Source organism: Oxyura jamaicensis, chromosome 19 (assembly GCF_011077185.1).
Source record: "Oxyura jamaicensis isolate SHBP4307 breed ruddy duck chromosome 19, BPBGC_Ojam_1.0, whole genome shotgun sequence".
Lineage (NCBI taxonomy): Eukaryota > Metazoa > Chordata > Aves > Anseriformes > Anatidae > Oxyura > Oxyura jamaicensis.
The window spans coordinates 7,110,228-7,129,911 of NC_048911.1; the positions used below are offsets into that span (position 1 = coordinate 7,110,228).

General features: G+C 41.0%; 1 protein-coding gene across 1 annotated transcript in view; it reads right to left on the reverse strand.

The window, feature by feature from the left end:
- Window positions 1-859: 859 nt before the first annotated feature.
- The window catches only part of BLMH (bleomycin hydrolase), a 19,246-nt gene continuing 421 nt past the window's right edge, over window positions 860-19,684 (reverse strand). Inside the window, exons 2-12 of the mRNA XM_035343436.1 lie at window positions 19,332-19,529; window positions 18,656-18,765; window positions 17,932-18,073; window positions 15,581-15,669; window positions 14,209-14,301; window positions 10,254-10,409; window positions 9,613-9,771; window positions 9,449-9,516; window positions 8,944-9,061; window positions 6,725-6,794; window positions 860-1,878 (exon numbers count right to left, since the gene is read on the reverse strand). Coding sequence (XP_035199327.1) covers window positions 1,727-1,878; window positions 6,725-6,794; window positions 8,944-9,061; window positions 9,449-9,516; window positions 9,613-9,771; window positions 10,254-10,409; window positions 14,209-14,301; window positions 15,581-15,669; window positions 17,932-18,073; window positions 18,656-18,765; window positions 19,332-19,529 — 1,355 coding nt within the window. The 3' untranslated portion in view covers window positions 860-1,726. The remainder of the gene's footprint in view (window positions 1,879-6,724; window positions 6,795-8,943; window positions 9,062-9,448; window positions 9,517-9,612; window positions 9,772-10,253; window positions 10,410-14,208; window positions 14,302-15,580; window positions 15,670-17,931; window positions 18,074-18,655; window positions 18,766-19,331; window positions 19,530-19,684) is intronic.

Here is a 19,684-nt window from a genome sequence, read left to right on the forward strand (position 1 = left end):
ATCTCCGCTCTTCCCACTCTAGAAGGGAAACCAAATTATAGTATCACCGTACTCCCAAGACACATTCTGAGTCTTCATCTCCAGAACGGCTTTGTTACCTTCACTGGAAATACTGCAGAGGACAGCTTCTTAACCAGCACCATTCAAGTAGAATAAGAAACAGAATAACAAACAGCCCATAGCAAACAGCCCTGCTGCTGTTCCACACCAAATTGTTTTCCATCTAGCCAGCACTCCCACCCCATTCAAGAAGTGTTAACTGCAGCAAGTGTAATCAGCTTGGGTGACTCCTAGCTAAACCCCAATCAGGATTTAGTTTAACAAGCAACATGCAGACATGCTTTAGCTTGGCATTTAATACATGTTTATACATGTACTTGTGTGTATCTTACACTGCTTATACAAATGCATAATTTGCTTCCATAATCACAGAACTGTCTACCTCTGTAGTCCAAATGCAAGGAGTCAAACCAAGATGTAGAGTACCACAGCCATAAACACTTCTGCTTACATTTGACTTCAGCAATATTTCTCTACTGCCCATGGCAGCTGGCAGTGTGGTTCTATATCCTCAACTCAGGACAAAACGGGACAATTGTCAGGGTACACGAAGACAACCCACCATTTTGTCACAATTTAAATCTAAGTATTAGCACTGTGCTCATCACCAAACTATTCAAGTGGCTGTAGCATGTGAGATGTTTATTTTATTTGTTCGGTGAGATAAGCATCTGTGACTACTAGGAATATAAAGCAACATGTTTTCCTGTTCCCATTCTGGCTCGCTTAGGTCTGTTTGGAGGTCACTGATCTTTCACATTTGATAGTTCCACGAGGCTCAAAAAATAAACCAGAGCTGTACCAGTCACTTAAGAAAGTGTTTATTCAAAAGCTTCATAGCACCATCTTGTTTTTGAAAACATCCAAATAAAATGCAGCAATTTTTTTTTCTGTTGAGCATGACACTAACTCCACCTGTGAACATTTATGGTTGTTCTTGCTAATATAACTGAAAAATAGCGCTCCTGTACACACAGACACAGCACTGGGCCTTGATAGAGGTTTTCCAGTCCCATCTCAATAATGGAAGAGTAAAAACAAGTGAGACTGGAAACTAAGTTATTTTTCCCCCCAGTGCTGCTGAAAGAGAAAGCTTCCTAAGGGTAAACCAGGTAAACCGTTCCTAAGGTTCAGCAGTGTCAATTGTATGTACCCTTCAAAACTTCTTCCCTTGGCAGAAAAATTAAAAATGTGAATGTATAAAATACTTTGGGCATTCTTATGGTATAAGACAGACCACAAATGGTTAATTTATAAGTATCTTGATGTATTTGTTCTAACACCTAGCTGTTAACTCTAAAGAATAGCCTCTTAGGCCATCTTGTCTAGGGAAAACACTGGTCAAAACAATTCTACTGAGTTACTATTCTGATTTTTTTATTTAAAATTTAAGATAAAATCAAACTGCCATTGACAGCACTTGTAATATATTTCATAGTGAGTTTTTTTCCATTTCCCTTTTTAGTTTTGCAGAGTAGCCTGCCTGAGAGCTTTAATTCAGACAAATCAGTAAAGCGCTATTTCCCAAAGATCCTTAACTTACATTTCAAGAGCATGGACCACGCTGAGTGCTTGGTCACATATCATTTGGCTATGGCTTCCAACCACTCAGATTCTCTATTGCATCTACTTCTGGTTGACCATTAGGAGGCAAATATTCTGTAGTTCACTTGGCTAAAGCCCCCATAGGGTCCCAGGCTGGCAAAACAATCGGTTCCTGCTCCATCACTGCCAAGATGTCTTCTGGTACATGCTTCTTATCCACCACAACTTCGTACACGTACTCAGAAAACCAGTCATCCATCATGATCAGGTAACCTAGAGGTGAAAGCATTCGTTACAACAAAGAACCTTTACTGAGACAGTGAAGCAGTCACAAGTTTCACACATTAATAAACCAATACAAACAGCAGCTAGTCGTACTTCTGTATCTCTCAGGACTTAGGTTAAAAAAAATGAAAGTAACATGGAGGTTAAGTAGATGCACTTCATGTACGCTGAAAAACCAAGAATCTTACTAGGAAAAACAAGCTCAACAGTGTCAGTTTGGCTTATCTGTTAGAATAGGCATTAGGAATACTTTTATAATATTAATTAGAATGCCTCGAAAATTTAGTCAGAATGCAGAACTGCCTGGTTCTCTGGCTTTAGAAGTTTTCAGGATTTTGGTAAGAAAAGGGAAATTGTCCAAATGAATATCCAAGCCATTTCTTGCTTAAACCAAAACTTTGCTGTTTCAATTCCTACAGTAACAGAAGGTAGCTATCTGCTCTCCTCGACTGCAAAGGCTTCTAAATCAGTTTGGCTAAACTAGATCAGTTATCTTCCTTAGTGTAATTCTTACCAAGAATTTCAGTGAACAGCATTTGAACTGGGGAAAAAGCCGTGTTTTGAGTATCACAGGTTTTAACAGAAAGCTACCACTAGAAACAAACTATTCAAAGTGAACTGAAAACACTGTGGCAGGGAGAAAGAAAGCATTTAGAAGACAGATGAGAAGGCTTTATGTAATAAAGTTCCTCGTGTCCTTATACAGTATCATCACAATCAAATGAAACAAGAAAATGTCCAATATGGACAATAAACGCATCTATCTACACCATCTTGTTTCTAAAGCAAGAGATCAGATAATTCCCATAAATTAAAAACCCTATCAATTGTAATCCGAGCTAGAAGCCATTTTGGAAACATTGCCAAAAGGGAGCTGCCTTGATTATTCTCTCTTCAGGATATGAGTTCTTGGGACACACAAAAACCTCTCACTCCCAAGAGCCAACAAGTAATTGCACCCTGAGAGGATAATGAACTCTGCTTCTGACATCCTGTATCTCAAAGCTTGACAGTGCTGATTAGTATCGCAGCGTCTGAACAAGAAGAAAACGCCGAGCAGGACTTCAGAACATGCAAATAAGTAAGGTCGCTCTTTGAGAAGGCCTGAGCTCGGTGTCACAATGAAGGCCATTATCAATTTCTTCATTACAAGGAGACAGACTTCGTAGGCAGCAGCACCCTGCTCTAACAGAACAGAACACCTCCCGGAGAGCATGCTCCTCTTCGCATGAAGCTGGTCCAGGTTTCTAACGTACCCAAAGGAAAACTTACAATGCAGCATTTTGAAAGTAGCAAGCTGCTGGGTAGGGAGAGGTCAGCTGAGGGTTTATGATATGAGAATTATTACCTAGCCTAGCATTTGGGCACCTGAAAATAAAGCCCTTGCAAAGTTCCTCAAGTACATCATACAAGCTACTCTGTACCTTAACTCCTCCACCAGGAGCACATGTTAGAGCCCGTCATAACGCACTCATGGGATTATACTCGTATATGAATACAACTGGGTGTAAAGTTAAATCCTTAAAATGTCTTCATGCAGAAGTATGCAACAGTCAAAGAGACAAAAAGTCAGAAGATGAAGTCAAAAGATGGCTTTTCTTGTGGTACATCTCCAGCTAGCGCTTTCCATGCCAAAACAAACAAATGGACCCCTATGGAGTGGCTGTGATAACGTGATTTAGTGTTCCTCTCTGAAGACCTCCTGCTTGCTTTTAGTATAGATATCTGATGGGATAAGCTGGGTTCAAGCTTCAGGAATACCGCCCTGTGTCTTCAGAACAAAAGAGCAAGCAGTATAATTAAACTTGCCTGTACAGCTGACAAAGTGCCAGTAAAACACAGAAAGGAAATATTTTACTGGGAAGTGACTTTTTTACCTCAAAAAAAAAAAAGCAGTGTTTGTCAGCAGCTGTGTTCATTCCTTAAGGGAAACCAGATTGGATTCCAAGAAACTTTTACAGCAGAGATGCATGCACTTACAAAGTATTCAGCAGAAGGCAACGCGAGGCTGTTCTCAGGGCTTCCCTTTCTCCCGGACAAGCACTACCACAGGAATTCAGCTCTGCCCACACTGCTGAGTCTGAGCATATAACCAACTCCTCCCGAATATCCAAACCAGGAGTCACTCATTCCAGTCCTGTGCCCTGCAAGGCCGTGGAAGCAGGGATCCTCTGGCACCTCAGACCATGCTCAAGCAAAACACAAGGGACTCCATATGAAACACTCATTTCCTACCAAGTGTTTTTGTTTCGTGCTATGTTTTTAATGACAAGGTCTGGTCTCTGGTGTTTTGCTGCGGGCTGTATTCTATCATCCTGTCCAATAACAGAGTTGGGGCTTGCTCGTATCCCCCACACCCAACTGGGCCTCAACTGGGATGTGCCAAGTTTAACATCATTCTTGGCCTTTTCTTTACTGATGTGGACACTGGTTCTCTGCACTGGACAGCACAGCTTCCCAACTTCTTAACAAAGCAGATAAGATAAAAGTCACTGCCAGATTGACTCAGTGGTACAGCAAGAGTCAGTCCTCCCACACCAGCTAGTACTGGACATTGAAGAGGGGAAAAAGCAGGGCAGGAGGTGGAAGGAAAAAACCCTGTCACCTCTTCTGGTGTTTCAGAATGAGCTCCCAGGGATATGTCCAATTGCTTTTAGCTAAACAGTAAGCTGCTGAGCCATACTTGAAACTATTAAGGGATTCACCTCCCTGAAAAAAGCAGTCTGAACTAGAAGTCAAGCTTCCTATTTCTGATAAGGTTTTCTGCCAAGGCACTTTTCAAGACAACTCCCTAACCAAAACAAAATATAGACAGTGAGCAAGACTTCCCAGAGACAGTGTTCTCTACCAGTGAGGGGGACAAACAAAACAGATAAGTGACAGTGACTCACCCAGAAGTCCGCACAGCTGGTGTGCGCACAACACATGCATAGAAGGTGTGGACAGGGTGTATTCAAGTCACTCTGGAGTCCAGTTATGTTTGGAAGGAGCAACTAGCTTCTCTTAAGGAGTTCTAGAAGAACTCATTCTTGGAAAGTAATTGAAAAAAAGACAGTGTCTAATGAGGATGAATTGTTGCTGCAAACCAAGAAGCAGCTCAGGTTTACAAGGCTGGCAAACAAATTCAAAATAAAGCTCAAGGACAACCAGATATCTGGATTAGTGTTATTCCCAACTCAGTCTGAGACACTGCACTTGTTTTGTTTGTAGGTGCTGTAGATCTCAGCCTCTGCAACTCTGCCAGAATTCACTGATGCTCCTCCAGCCCAGTAATACTGGCACAGAACTGCCACTGTTCAATCACAGCTCATCAGGTACAACTTCTACTCTAATCTATCTACTAGAAGAGAGGGAGGTTTAGGTTGGGTATTAGAAATTTCTTTACTGAAAGGGTTGTGAGGCACTGCAACAGGCTGCCCAGGGAAGCAGTTGAGTCACCATCCCTGGTGGTCTTCAAGAAGCATGCAGATGTAGAACTTAGTAGCATGGCTTAGCGGTGGACTTGTCAGTCCTGGGTTAAAGGTTGGACCAGATGATCTTGGAGGCCTTTTCCAACCTGAATGTTTCTGTGATACTACATTGCAGTTTGGAAGCAATAGCCAATATCCTGAAATTAAGCCCAGTTTTTATCCAGCTTTAATAAACAGCAGCTCTGAACCTTGACTAAGGAACATACATGACAAGCAAAACCAGAGATGTTGACAGACACCTATTAACTTCAGAAGGTTTTGAGTGCTAAAGATCCATGCTGAGCAGTCATAAAGCAAGCTGAGTACGACACTTCCTCCCTGGAAGCGTTCTTCTAACACTACCAGTAGCAGCCTACCACTGCAAGCCAAGTATCTGGCGCATCTCAAAATGAAGCCTTCGACAATAAAAGCACAACTAACCAGGCCTTTTTAAACTTTATTCTCTATACGTAAAGGCATTCAACACTGCAAGATTTTTATTAGTTCATATTTGGAGACAAGAAAAGTCTTGATACTTCAGCATTGATTTGTCTTCTTTACTTAATGCGGTGTTCCAAAGTACATTTTACTACTGTCGGACTGATACGCCTTGAAGGCTTAACATCGACACTGCTTGGTTTTGTCAATAAGGACTTTTTAACAGAATACTTTGCTCTGAACTTATACAGCTAACTCAGAACAGACTATACCAGACCAAGGGGCCAGAACAAATTAAGACGCTATTCCAAGAATACTGTTTTGCTACTCATGTATAAGATATCAAAAACGTATAAGTAGACCACATCCTAAAACAAAGTTTTCTGAAAAAGTCTATTCCCAAAAGAAAATCCACAACATTTGGGATTAATCTGCAGGAGAAAGATGCGGTCAGCAATGACTGTTGTATTATGCCCTCGGACAAACCGAAGCCTGGCTTGGCATGCTCATCAGTGAGGTCACCATGCCGCAACCAAGGGAAAGCATTTCTATACAGTGCACACTGAGGCATTTCTTTAAAGTGATCCCATCTTACTTGGTACTGCAAATCATTTCTTATTTACTGCCCCCTTTTTAAAAGATTGTTTCACATGCCTGCTAGAATTCTTGGTATTTCAGAATGGAAGTACCACTGTGCTTTCAAAGTAACACTTCCAGACTTCTCAGATGTGCGTTCTGTAGCAAAGCATTATGAGAAACAACAGGTTCTGCTCTCTCCCTACCACAGTTGGCAAACTGCTACAAGCTGCTTTTCTTTTTACAGTGATAACACCTGGCAGATGTCTTGTGATCAAGAGCAAACTAGCATACACTGCTTAGACAAATGAGCAGCTTTATACTAATAAGCTGGTCGATCTTTGATAACCTGTGATTATAAATTACTTTACCTTTATTCCCACGATCTTCACCCCAGGAGTTTTCCACTCGCCATTTTTCAAAGCAGTCTTCTTGCCCATCCTGTGACAAAGCAAGAAGATGGCTATTAGTACTGAAGGACTCTGAGAACTCATAGCAGCCAACCCTTCCAAGTCTAAATTCAGCACCAGCAAACAAAGAGCTCCACTCCAAAGTCTACAGACACTGAGTTTCAGACAACAGTTTCTTGCTAATGGTTGGAAAAATCATTTTCTTAACTGCTTGTCTATCTGCTTACATGAAGTATGAGTGACTGTGATCAAGAAGACAACCTGCAATAAATATATAAAGAGAACAAACTGACCTAAACTCAAGTTTGGACTTCGCTGAAAGAATTTAAGGAGCCTTCCCTATCACCTATCAGTGCACTCTGAGCCTTCTGAAATAAACGCATCACTTGCTTGAGCTAGGAATCAGAAAAGGCACACAGGCAATAAAGCAACTGTAGCCTGCTTTAGAACGTTATTAAGAACAAGTTCAGAACTATCAAGTACATAAAAGCACTGGAAGCACATTCAAAGGCTTGCTACGCACAAAGCAAGCTGTTGGTACCTTTGAAAAATTATCACAAAAAACCTGTGTCCCTTGAGGAACCAAGGGAAAAAACAGACTGGGAAACATCCTACAAATCCACTCTTAGTATTTGAGTGAATGCTATTGTATCACTTCTATTCTCACTTTAAAATATAAGAAAGTCCTTAAAATTAGATGCTCAAGAGCTACCAGACAAAGCACAAATCAACTCTTGATGCTGTTGGACAGAAGCTGGTATAAACTTGTTTACATATATTATGTTTAACCAAAAAGTGCATTTAATCTGCAATTTTTTACCTTGTAAAATTTAATACTTTTTTCAATCTTCAAAGCCTTTTTATGAAGTAGTAAATCCAAGGTATTGCATTTTTACAACCATTTATCAAAAGCTCCTTTAGAATAAGCTCAGGTTTAATATTAGACAACATGTTCAAAGTAGCAACAAAAGTAGATTACTATCCTTCAAACAATGGACAGTAATTTCTTAAAATCTTTTCATTCTAGAGATCATCTACCATATACCGATCTTACATATATCTAAGAAAATCAGGTCATATCTGATATTTTATGCAACTATATTTTTAGGCATGAAAAAGTTTGAAATATAGACCGTAAACTGAAGTCTCCAGTGAAGTGCTGCCAGTAACTGGGGATGTACAAACATATACCCTTCAGCTGTAAGTAGATAAATAGGTTTTGAACACTAGAGATATATCATAACTGACAAGCAATGAAAACAAAGATGTATTCATACAATCTAGTACATAAAATACAAGCGTTAAAAGCTCAGAATGCAGAACGCAGTAGAAAAAAAGTTAGATTGAATTGCAAAGAGCAACTCAAATTCCTATGACTCAGCAGTCTCTGAAGTCCTCAAACTCTGGAGCTGAAGCAAACTTAAGTTTCATGCAAGCTGTTATTCCTCAAGCCAAGGTCATGTTGGACAGGAAGAGACCACTTCAGAGGAACTTCAATAATGACAACTTCTGGAAGTAATGGGAAAGATCAAAACTGCAAATAACCCTACAGTGTAAATACTCACGTGGTTCTCTTTACTTGATCTGTGTTTTATTATGGTTTATTTAATGTGGTTTATTAAACCTGCCAGGAGCAGATTTAGTTGTGGATTCACCTCAGCCTACTGTCTGCCATAAAGCTGCTTGGGACACCATTTTCCCCAGTAACACAAGCTTGCAAAAGGTTAAGATTGCTGCCAAGTGCCTCCTGCCAGCTATTTTAACATAAGCATCATGCTGTGAAAGGTAAATCAGAGTAACTCATGCAGTGGGATTGGGTGGTAAATGCTTGCTGTTGTACTTCACTCCTTGCTTAGCAAGATGCATCAGAATCTGCATTTAAAACCAGTTAAGGTGGCTTCTATTTCTGAGACACAGAAAATCTGACTTCCTTTCCCCACCTCCAAAAGGTTTGTGGGCAGAAGGAAAGCCTTTACTTGTCCAAAATTTTCATAGTGGTTAAATATTTATAATTCTGAACACGAGGCAAATAACAGTAAGAACAGACAACCTAGGCGTTGTCACACACATGCTGAGCTCTAGCAGAACAGCTTATACACTGTGAATGAGCCCAGAAGATATAAACAAGCTGGGAAAATATTCAAATACATCTGTGCAGAGTTTCAGGACAGAGACCCTACCTTCTCTGAGACAGCTGTCAGGACCATGGCATGGGTCATCATTGATTCTCCAAAGATCAGTCGTTCTGCCTTGTTCATGTTCTTGACAGAGACACCAAACACCAGCTCATGATTAAATCTGTTAAAAAGCCACATACACTGTATCAAAAAAAGGATGCAGGGTATTCTCACTAACAAACCAGAGAATGAGTAGACTTCCCTGTGCCAGGAACCAGGGCACAGGCCTGCAAATTCTGCAATTACAGTGTCAGAATAAAGGCAAAAGACCAATTGCTTTAGGAGTTTCTCTCACCAGATACAATTCAAATAAGTACAAATCTGTAACAGTCCTTTAAAGATGTCCTACATGCGATTAAGATTTTAGCCAAGTGGAAAAACATTTCTGTTGCTCAAATACTTTTGTTTACATAGAAAGTGTATGTACAAGTCAGTTTAAGCAGCCAAAGCTTGCTTTGCGTCCTAGCTAAGTATCCCAAGCGGTATTCTGTTTTGATTTTCTACTTACATATTCATGTCATTGATTCCCAGCTTGCCGTAGAAGTGCTTTGCAACATCACAGCCAAACCACACAGCCTACAAATAGAAGGAAATCATGTCTAGGCCATATCCCAATGAGTTTTATGTTACAAGAGTTCCACCATGTCATCCACAAAAAGGAGCCAAACAAACCTCGCCATTCTTAATAGATGCTGCAGCCAATTTTTTCAAGACATCAACAGGCTGGTTGTTATAGAGCGTTTTCCTGCCTCCTACCATGTTGCCCAGGTACTCCACTGTGTACAGCTTGTTGTATGGGTTCTGCGGTCGAGGATCATTCACTAGACAAATCTGCCAACAAACAAAATGTAAATTAAGGTGAAACTTAACTGAAATCTTTGAGAAGAGAATCCGGGTGGATTTCAGACAGTTACTTTTGTCCAAGCCAGCTGTCTGTCCCATAGCAGCGAAGCAGCTTGGCCCAAGTACTGGTTTCATTTTTTTAGTTTTGCCAGTACACTTCCAATTGTGGCATAGGAGTTTTACATGTTATTCCTTTCCTCTAATAGCTGTCTTAGAGCTTTTATGACTGATTTGATCATTGCATCTTATTAAAAATCAATGAGGTGCAATGCAAGGTCACAGCTAATTGAAGAGCACAGCACAAACAGGAAACTGGGACATACACAGGGCCACCTGACTCGTGGGAGCTGTACCCATCCCACACAAGTTACAGGTGTGGACAGTACACTTGTAACAGGGGAACATAAGCTGGGGTGTGTGCTTAGAAGCAAGAAGGTCTTTGGAAGCCACTGCCTTTCTGCATCCCCAACCTTGTCCTCCATGTTGAAGTAAGGCTTCACGTGCTCGTTGTAGAACTGCACCGGTGTCACAGGACCATACTTGTGGTAGTTCTTCTCCTTATCCCGGAACTCCCAGCAGAAGGTCTCTGGAGGGTTGCCCAGGCAAGTACTCACTATTCTGAACACCTGGGCAGAGAAGCAAACAGCTGTGAGCTTGCCAAAACATGCAGGTCTGCCCCTCCTACCACAAAAATGCCATTGATGGATTTCTCCACATGAAAATCAACTGGAGAAATGCAATCCTAACATTCACCTTAGAAGCACGTGAATAAATGTACACACACATTTATAGTTTTGTAGCGTAGCAGTTGCTACAGTTCAAGGATCTATCTGAAATGCCACAGGAAACCAGCAGAAGCTTGAGCATCTGAATACCAGGCTATCCTAGGAATACAGCAGCCAAAAAGGAAAAGCCAATACACCGCCCAGTCTTGTTCCAATTTTTTTTAAGTAACTCTGAAGTTTCTCTATCAAGAAAATTTTCCAGTGCAGGAGGAATATTGCGAAATTGATTCTAAAAAAGCTTTAACAGTCAGCATTACCTGCTCTAACAGGTGATTTGCCCCACATAGGGAGACAAACAATATCTTCCAACACAAACATTTTATGTGAAACACTCATTTTATCCCAGTGTTTCCCATATTAATCCCTTTTTCCCTGTAATGTTGATTTGGGTTTCAGCAATGGGCTTCTGCCTCTTTCCACAATCCTAGAATAATCTTCTCATCTGCTTTAATACATTTAACAACGCCTCCATGTAGGGTTAAGATGGCAGATTATGTAATTTAACTGAAGATCCCCATCCCCTGACTGACATCCTTTGCAGATGACAGCTTTCTATTGACTCTTTTTACCACAAGAAGTTGGAGATTAAGTCAACCTCCCTATAAATCAGACTATAAAGAGTATTTAATCTGGACTGTATTTTCTCACAGGGCTTATAAAATGTTGTATCTTGTAGGCAGTAACCAGATGAGTGTCTTTAGGGATCTTTAGCAGGATCTGTCACAGCTTATATGGGGACAGAAAGAATTCAATCATTTAAACAAGTTTTAAACTGTTTTACTCCAGCTGAAACTAGTTTTCTTCAGCTCTGCCCACCCATATCTTCAGTCCAAGACTTCTCCTTGCAAAGAACCAACAGTCTTAAAATAAGAGAAGGGGGAAACAAATCTAAACTGCACCTTCTGCACTGGGATCCAATGCCTATGGTTTGTGCCAGCTCTCCTAGGCTGTCAGCCTTCACATCACTCTCACCAGCTTTCACAGGAGTGGAGACAATACTCTTGCCAGAGCTTGTAAATTAGGAGTCGTATGCAGTTTCACACACTAAGAACAACCCCAGTTTTTAATAGGTTTTCTGCCCTTTTTTTCATTGTGTTCTTAAAATGAGGAGAGAGAAGTGTTGAGAGAACGATGGGGTTTCTATGTTTTTAGCATTTTGTGCTGATGGCAAGATGCGTGCCCTGCTCATGCTAAGTAGCGTGCACTATTTGGCTGTGTACAAGATGCAAATAAAGGTGTTGCTGCTCCAAGCAGCTTAATGAAAACAAATGAATAGATTAATTACAGGTTGAAATTAGGGTGTGGGCTTATGTTTTTACTGGAGGAACTCAACTTTATTTATCAATAAATATGTTAAGGAGCAAATTTAAATCCCTAAACTACACTAAATATTTAATGTTGCACACTGCACAAAAGGTAGCATTTGCTGTGGATACACCCACGTTACCTCAGACAACCTCAGCTCTCACCACTTGGGGTTATGAAAGCCAAACAAGAAAAATGCCTAAAAGGAAAGAAACAAGCAAGCAAATTCCAGCCAGAGGAAGGAAAGTGATGGAGACTGAAGTCTCAAGTTAACAGAGGCAGTTAACTGCGAATGACCTCCCTCGATTGTTTTTTCCACCACACCCTTCATAGGCCAACCTTTATTATCAAAAAAGCTTCCTCCATCAATGCCCATAGGAGATGCATTTAAACTAAAAGGTGACTAGCATCACTCTGGCAACAACTGGAACCAAGATAAGGCAAAGATGTAGTGGATTGTGCTAAAAAACAAACCGAGCAAGGAGAGGAAAAGGAGGCTTCTGATAAGGAAGAGTCTACAAAGGAAAACGGTGAAGGAAGAAAGTCAATCACATGCACTGATTTCAACTTCTGACCTGTTGTGCTCTAGTTTGATAAGGAGAGTGTTTAAACAGTTCTGGAGTGAATATTTAATCCCACGTTCCAGTGCAGCTGCCCTGTTTTAGCTAGAGCACCACCTCCCAGCATAAGCGAGCTAAGACTTGTTATGCAAATAAAACTTCACAGAACAAAGGCAAGTTGTTTTTGCCACTTCTGAAAATAGTGGAACAGCCACTTACATAAAAAAGCATGAAATCAAAGTTGTCTCATACTTATCAAGCTAAGTGTTCCTAAAATACACAGGTGCAGTTGCACGTTCCAGCTACAGCTTTTATTTTAAGTAAAACCACTTAAGTTGCAAAACACTCTTACTACTGCAAGAGGAAGTGCTGTGTTAACCACAGAGAACTAAGTATAACCTTTTTCAGAAAAAAGTTACAACTCTTTTAATGAGCCTCTAATGATAGTCCCAGGATCCTTTATCAAAGGGCAAGAGGCTCTAAACAAATAAAGTGACATTCTACAGTGAACTGTATGTCATCGCCCTCAAAAAAGAACATTGGCAGCCCTGAGAAGCTTGATAGCTTGCTGTAAAATTCTCCAAGGGCTTTTGAACACACGCTTTGGACAGAAGTGACGCTATTCACTTCTGGACTAGCTGCTGATTTGCAACATATACAAGGGCAGGCTCAAAAAAACAGAACTATTATTGATCCTAAGGTATGCATTTCATAATATATTTTAGTTTCAGTACCGTAACCCAAGGAACATCTACAAATTGCCTTTTTAATTCAACCGTAAGATTAGATAAAAGCTACAGGTCTTCAGGTGAACACATTAATCAATACCTGTATGTTAATGAAACTGCTTACATCTTTGCAGAAATGTCCCAAGTAGGTTCTGCCTAATCTCAATGTTTATTTGGTTGCAAAAAAAAATAAAACATGATGAAAATACTTATTTCTTGAGACAGCTAAGGACAAACATTAAAACCACTGGGTCACTTTGCATTATGCTTGAGAAACAGATGAAAAAATTTTACATGTATGCACCTGGCTAAAAAATTCAAACTAGCACACCCTCCTCAGCTTGTAAAACTAACTTCTGCTACTGAAACCTCAATTACAAGAACTATAGAATAAGAACAAGTGCCACTGCCATGTTCAGTGAACAGATGGAAGGCCAGCCACTACACAAACACCATTTCCACAGACTTACTGATTGATTTGAGTTAATTCACACAGCCAAAACCAGATGCTGTGGTTCATTCCTCTGCTGCTCCCCAGTATCAGACCACAGCTGGATTCAGCCTGGCCTTTAGCTCACATCTTCCCCACAATGCAGAGCACTGACTTTTGTTGTTCTTTTCTGCTCTCTTGTGGGGAATTTCTGTAACAACACTTGGGCTGTAGGAATCTACACTCAAAGCCATCAGAATGCAGTTATAGACACTAGCAAAGAGGCAAGTTGAAAAAAGCTTGATATATCGCTATTTTCATCACCAAGATAAAAAAGACACTTTTTTTTTTTTTTTTACAGAAATGCATAGATCTCAACTAAGTTCCAGAATCTCAGTTCAGGATATTTGTCTGGGACTATGAAAAATCAGAATGATGTAAGTAACAAGCCACTAAAAAACATTTAAATACCTCCAACTGTACTGCCATACAGAACATCCCTAGCTAGGCAAATAAAAGGCACTTGTTTTGCTTGATCCTGATAGCTGTAGAACAGGAGTGAGCATAAACTCTTCCATTCTAGTCTCCCATTCCAAAAATATTAGCACTACGTTTACCTCTTCTATCATAGTGTCCATCGCAGCACAAAGTTCTTCCTTAATTGTTCCACTCGCCACCATGTTTCTCAGCCGCAAACAGTACTCTCTCATCTGTTTAGGGAGAAAGCCATTTTAAGATTACAAAAGGTGCTGCCTCATCAGTCTTCAGGACTTAGCTGGTTGTTACAGGCACCCATTTTACTCTAACACGTTTTCAAAATGAAGAGAAAATCCGTTTCAGAAAGCCTTGTGAGATAGCCATTCTTTAAAATCAAGATAATTGTTTAAAAGTAAAAGATCAGCAAAAAAAAGCACAAATACTTGCAATTCAATTGCCATTTTCCAACTACTGATTTGAAGCTTACAGCCATTAGCTTTTCTTAAGGCTTGGTTTCTCTGTTCCCTAACATAACTGATGCTGCAACATCCGTACACATTACCACCTCAGTGACTCATGCACAGACCATGTCCGTACCATAAAATTTATTTTGCAATTCTAATGCATAATTGATCTCTCAGTTGATAAAAATAATGGAGTATTTCCCCACTGCATGCAGAATTGCAGTAGGAAGAGCACATGCCTCCCATTACTGTCACCATCCATAAGGCCGAGAAGCAGTGAGTAGGGCTCCCTCAAGACCAGCTGGTTTGCAATGTTCAAGGCAAGAATAGCATTAACACCACTGCTATGTCTCAGTTCATCTCAACACATTTTACATTTTTTATACATATATCAAAGGGCAATTTTCTCTGAGCCTGGACCATATGAACTGGAAAAAAAATCAAAGCCTGCTGTAAAAAAGCTTAAATTGCCTTTTTAATCTAACAGCCTACACTAGCCTCTTCCCAGATGAATTCCCTTTTGTAGTTCAGAGCACAAGTTTACACCTTCCTTCAGAGAAAGCTACATGCTTCCATACCACAAGCTGATTTTTAAGATTTAGTGTTTCTAAAATATGTATTTTAATCTTTAACACCAGATTTGGCAGCAATCTTAATAAACATAAGCATATAAGTAGGTGAGCATTGAGGGGGCAGGAGAAGCATCACCTACGTGCCAAGTGCTAGTTTTCCAGAAATATACTTAATCAGCTGCAAATTGAGAACCAACTTTTCAGAGGTTTGAGGATTAGGAGCAATTGCTACTAAAACTGTATGGTGCATTTTCAAGCTACTGAAACCTGCCAGTAGCTATCTTCCATGAATGCAGTTTCCTGCTCCATATTTCAAGATTAATCTCATTCCCTCGCTATGATTTTAAGCTGCCTTTTGAACAGGAAAGTTGCTCAGATGCACTTGATACTTCACTCAAAAAAAAGCTGGAATACCTGGAGCAGGATCATTCCCACTCCCTCTCCTTCTTTAATCATAAGATCTGAACCAATTTTACCTTGTGATTCAAGATTTCATTCATCCTTCTAGTAGCCTCTGTAGTATGAGACTCCGGGAAGTACTTCTTGGGAACCACACCATACTTTTCTAAAAGAAAGTAATAAAGGTATACGTTGTCTTTTCACCACAACAGATGCTAGTGTTTCTGCTCATGCACACAAAAACTACACAGTTTTCCGTGCAGAGACTTTATAAGAAGAAAGTCTCATTTAAAGGTTACAAGTACTCAAAGTTTACATCTTCTTTTGACAGAATCCTGACTTCAGATCTGCATTCCATACAGGTCCCAAGAGGTGGAATCCCTGAGTGGCCCCATATCATTTCATCTGACACTTTAAAAAGCTCTAAACTAGTGTGCGGGCTTTTTTTTTTTTTTTTAAAGATCTTTCTCAACAGGAAGAAAGCTTACTTGAAAATTAGCTTCCAGAAATATCTTCCCCAAAAATGAGGCCTCTTACGAATTATTCTATGTATTTGATCTAAGGTTAAGTGACTAACTTCCCAGTTTCCTCTTCTCCTGAACATTTATCAAACATCAGCAACAGCTCAGTTACTTCCAACATCATGGTACTGAAGATCACACCATGCAAGCTCTGGATATAACAGCAGCATCCAGAAGTTTTCTCTGCTTTGTTTAAACATTTGTGAGTACTTGTAATGATTAAATGGGGAAAAAAGTAACCTCCAGGCTTCAAATAAACAAGTTCCTTTTGTGATTCTAAACTTCCATTATTAGCTTGTGGCTTTAAAGGTGTCGCAATGTTTCACCATACAAATGAAAGCAAATGCTACTCTAATTCAGGCAGTAAACATCTCCTTAATTATCGCTAAGGATGATCCTACCTAAACCGGACCTTTGTAAGACCAGCACTGCCACATTCCACATAATTTCCCTCTGGCTGATCTTTCTATCACCTTTCTTCAGGCTGCAACTCTGAGAGCCGTTCTACTTCTGCCTTGTAGGCACACCCTGGTCTAACAAAGTTTCTTCTTTACCCAGTACGCTGAATTGTAAATACGGATATAAACAAAGGCAACACAACAAATCAGAACTGAAATAACAGGGGACTGAAACACGTTTAGTAAACAGACAGTCTGGGGTATCTAATTACTTCTGCTGATTTTCTGAGCTTCTATCAGCAGCAATATGCAAAAATTAAGATCCCAGAAAAGATTTAAGCATAATATTTAAAATGAAAAAGATCATTGATTAAAAAAGACAATGGCTAACAACACTGTGCTTTTAGCAAGCTTCCAGGTCTCGCTCTGATTCTTCTTACTCTGACAGCTTACAGTAATCTTAATCAATCATCAGGGTATGCTGCTAGTTTTTCCTTTTCTTATCTGGGTATTAAGGAGATGGAACAAGAAAGCCCATTTTTATGAAAGTTCTTATCCTTTCCTCCTGCACTAGTAACATGAAGGTGATGATTACTTGAAAGGAAGTGTTATTAGGAAACAGGATAGCTGTTTTTTCATGTGGTTATGTTAGAAACTTAAAGAAAGCAAAGCTGGAAATCAGTAACAAAGTCCAGAAGAGCTTACACAATTCTCCAGACCTCATTCTAACCTGCAATGTTTTCCATTAAATATTAGCAGAATGCTCCGAGAGACTGCAGTACTAAACTTCCAGGCACAGAAAAGTAAAAGACCCAGTAAGGTTTACATTCGGAGCTATGCTATTACTCCTCACAATGCATAAACCTGCTGTCAGTCTGTATGGAAAGCCACGGAGTGTCTGCACAGCTAACAACATTATCACGACTCAGCTCACACAGTGGTCACAGGGCAGTTTAGGCAAAGCAATCCAAAGTGAGCACGTGTATCTAAAGCAGACATCTGAAGTTTTTCTTCGCTGAATATTTAGCTGAGTATTGCTTTAATGATGGTAAAAGGAAAGCAACAGGCAGTTAACTATTGGCCCGAAGCAAGATTATCATCGTTTCAGCTTTATCATTTGTTCAAATCATCAGTTCTGTTTCTTACTGAGTGCAGACTGAGAGCTGCCTGCGTGCAGACCATTGATGCTAAACAGAATGTGCTTTGGGAGAACAAGAAATACAACCAGGTAACTAAGAATGACAACACACGTTTTAAGGTAACTACACAGACAACCATCTCATTGCAGGTATTTAGTTATATCACAGACATTTGAAGCTAGTTTTTGAAAGGTAACAGTGAAAAGTAAACACAAACTCTGTTGGAGGTTTTCTGTGGTGCCAGCCACTATTTGACCTAGGTGATCCTAGTTTTAAACACCGCAGAACCCATCCAAAATTGTGTTTTCACTCCTTATCTCCCAAAGGAGGGTACAGTTTAGGAAGTGCTCCCAGCAACCAGTTCCCTTACCTATGATGTTAACCAACATATCCCATTGCCCACCATCATTTGTGGGGTTAGAGAGCAGGAATTGTACCAGTCTTCCTTCTACAGGCTCCTTTTTCTGAGCTGTTTCCACAAAAGCATTTAAATAATAGTAACAGCGTTCAACCTGGAAAGAACAGACAGGATAAACATCTACGTGTGATGTATGCATGAATACATCCCCATATACTCCGTTCTTTACAAGCCTGCACATCCACTGACATTCTTATTTTCCCTACAGTATTCCTATAAGCTTGTTCTTGTTTCAGACCAAGTATTTACAAGCGAGTACAGAGCTTGAGGGTGGGGGAAACAGGAAACGTGAAACAGAAGTTACGTAATGAAGCCTGGCCCAAACTAGCACTAGATTTTCTCAATTTCCCTTAGGGAAGAAAGCGAAGGCACAGCTCCCAGATCAGCAGGTCACAAGCACTACTGAAAGACCGCTCAACAGAAAATTATGGTTGTGTTTCCTGCTGGGCCTCCTACAAATAACTGGAAATACTCAACATGTTTCAAGTGTTTTTTTGTTGTTGTGGTAGTTTTTATTTTTCCAGAACATTAATATCTTTACAGTTTCCTTTGCAAGCTGGAAGTCCCACTCTGTGCTACCTTAATTTAAAACAGTGCAACCTAAAAGAAATTCCATCCCAATACTAAGACCAACTGCACATGCAGCACTGGCAGTCTGTGACCCGTACGACCGTACCTTATCCCAGAAAAAGAGGTATGACTGGCTGAATTCAAACTCTTCAATGTTGTACTTTTTCATGAAAGGAAGACGCATTGCATTGAGACAGGAGAAGATCCAACATCTCCCTGAGATCAAAGGAACAAATATTAAACCAAAATGCTTAAACCCACATAAGGTCTCCAAACACCAGATTCATGATATCACGCCTCGAGAAACCTTTGTCCCACTGTCCTGGCTGGCACTGTAAAATACTGAATAACTAAAGCTCAGAAATCTCAAAGCTCACAGGTGGGTCTCAATTGTTTCATTCTTATTCTTTACAGAAAGCAAATACTGGAGGTGCAAAGACAGTTATTGACTCAGAAGAATGCATTTTGAACAGATGTTAGAAGAACGTGGTGGCAACAAAAGCCAGGTAAGGCTGGAAACCCTTCTGGCATACCGTTACAAGTTAACTGCCCTGTGCCGAACCATTACAAGCCACCACTGATCCCCAGCAGGCAGAAGCCTGACTGCAGCACTCGCTCAGCTTTTAATTTAGAATCCCACACCAACACCCCGAGTCCCTCAGAGCAGGGCACACCACGAACAACCCCTGAAGCCCCCCCCGCCTTGCTCCACACCCCAGAGAAAACCTCCCACCACCCACTCCAAGCCCCATTCCCCCCACGTATCCCCCCCAAACGCTTACCGGAGTTCTTCTGGTTGGTGACGGGCTTCCCCTCGGCGGGCAGGGCGTGCTGGAAGACCTGCACGGTGTCCTGCACCACCTGGCGCTGCAGGCACACCTCCAGCGGGTCGCTGCACGTCGCCACGTTCTGGGCCAGCAGGAAGCGGGGCTCGGCCCGCAGCCGGCGGCTGAAGGCCGCGGCCTTCTCTGGGCTCAGCCCTGAGGGACGGGGGGCGGCCGTCAACGGGGGGCCGCGACCCAAGGGGTCCCCTCCTTCACCGGGACTCCTTTCAGCCCACCCCGGGCCCTCTCCCGCAACAGGACCCCCCTTCAGGGACCCCCCCGGGACCCCTCCCTCACAGGGACCCCCCCCC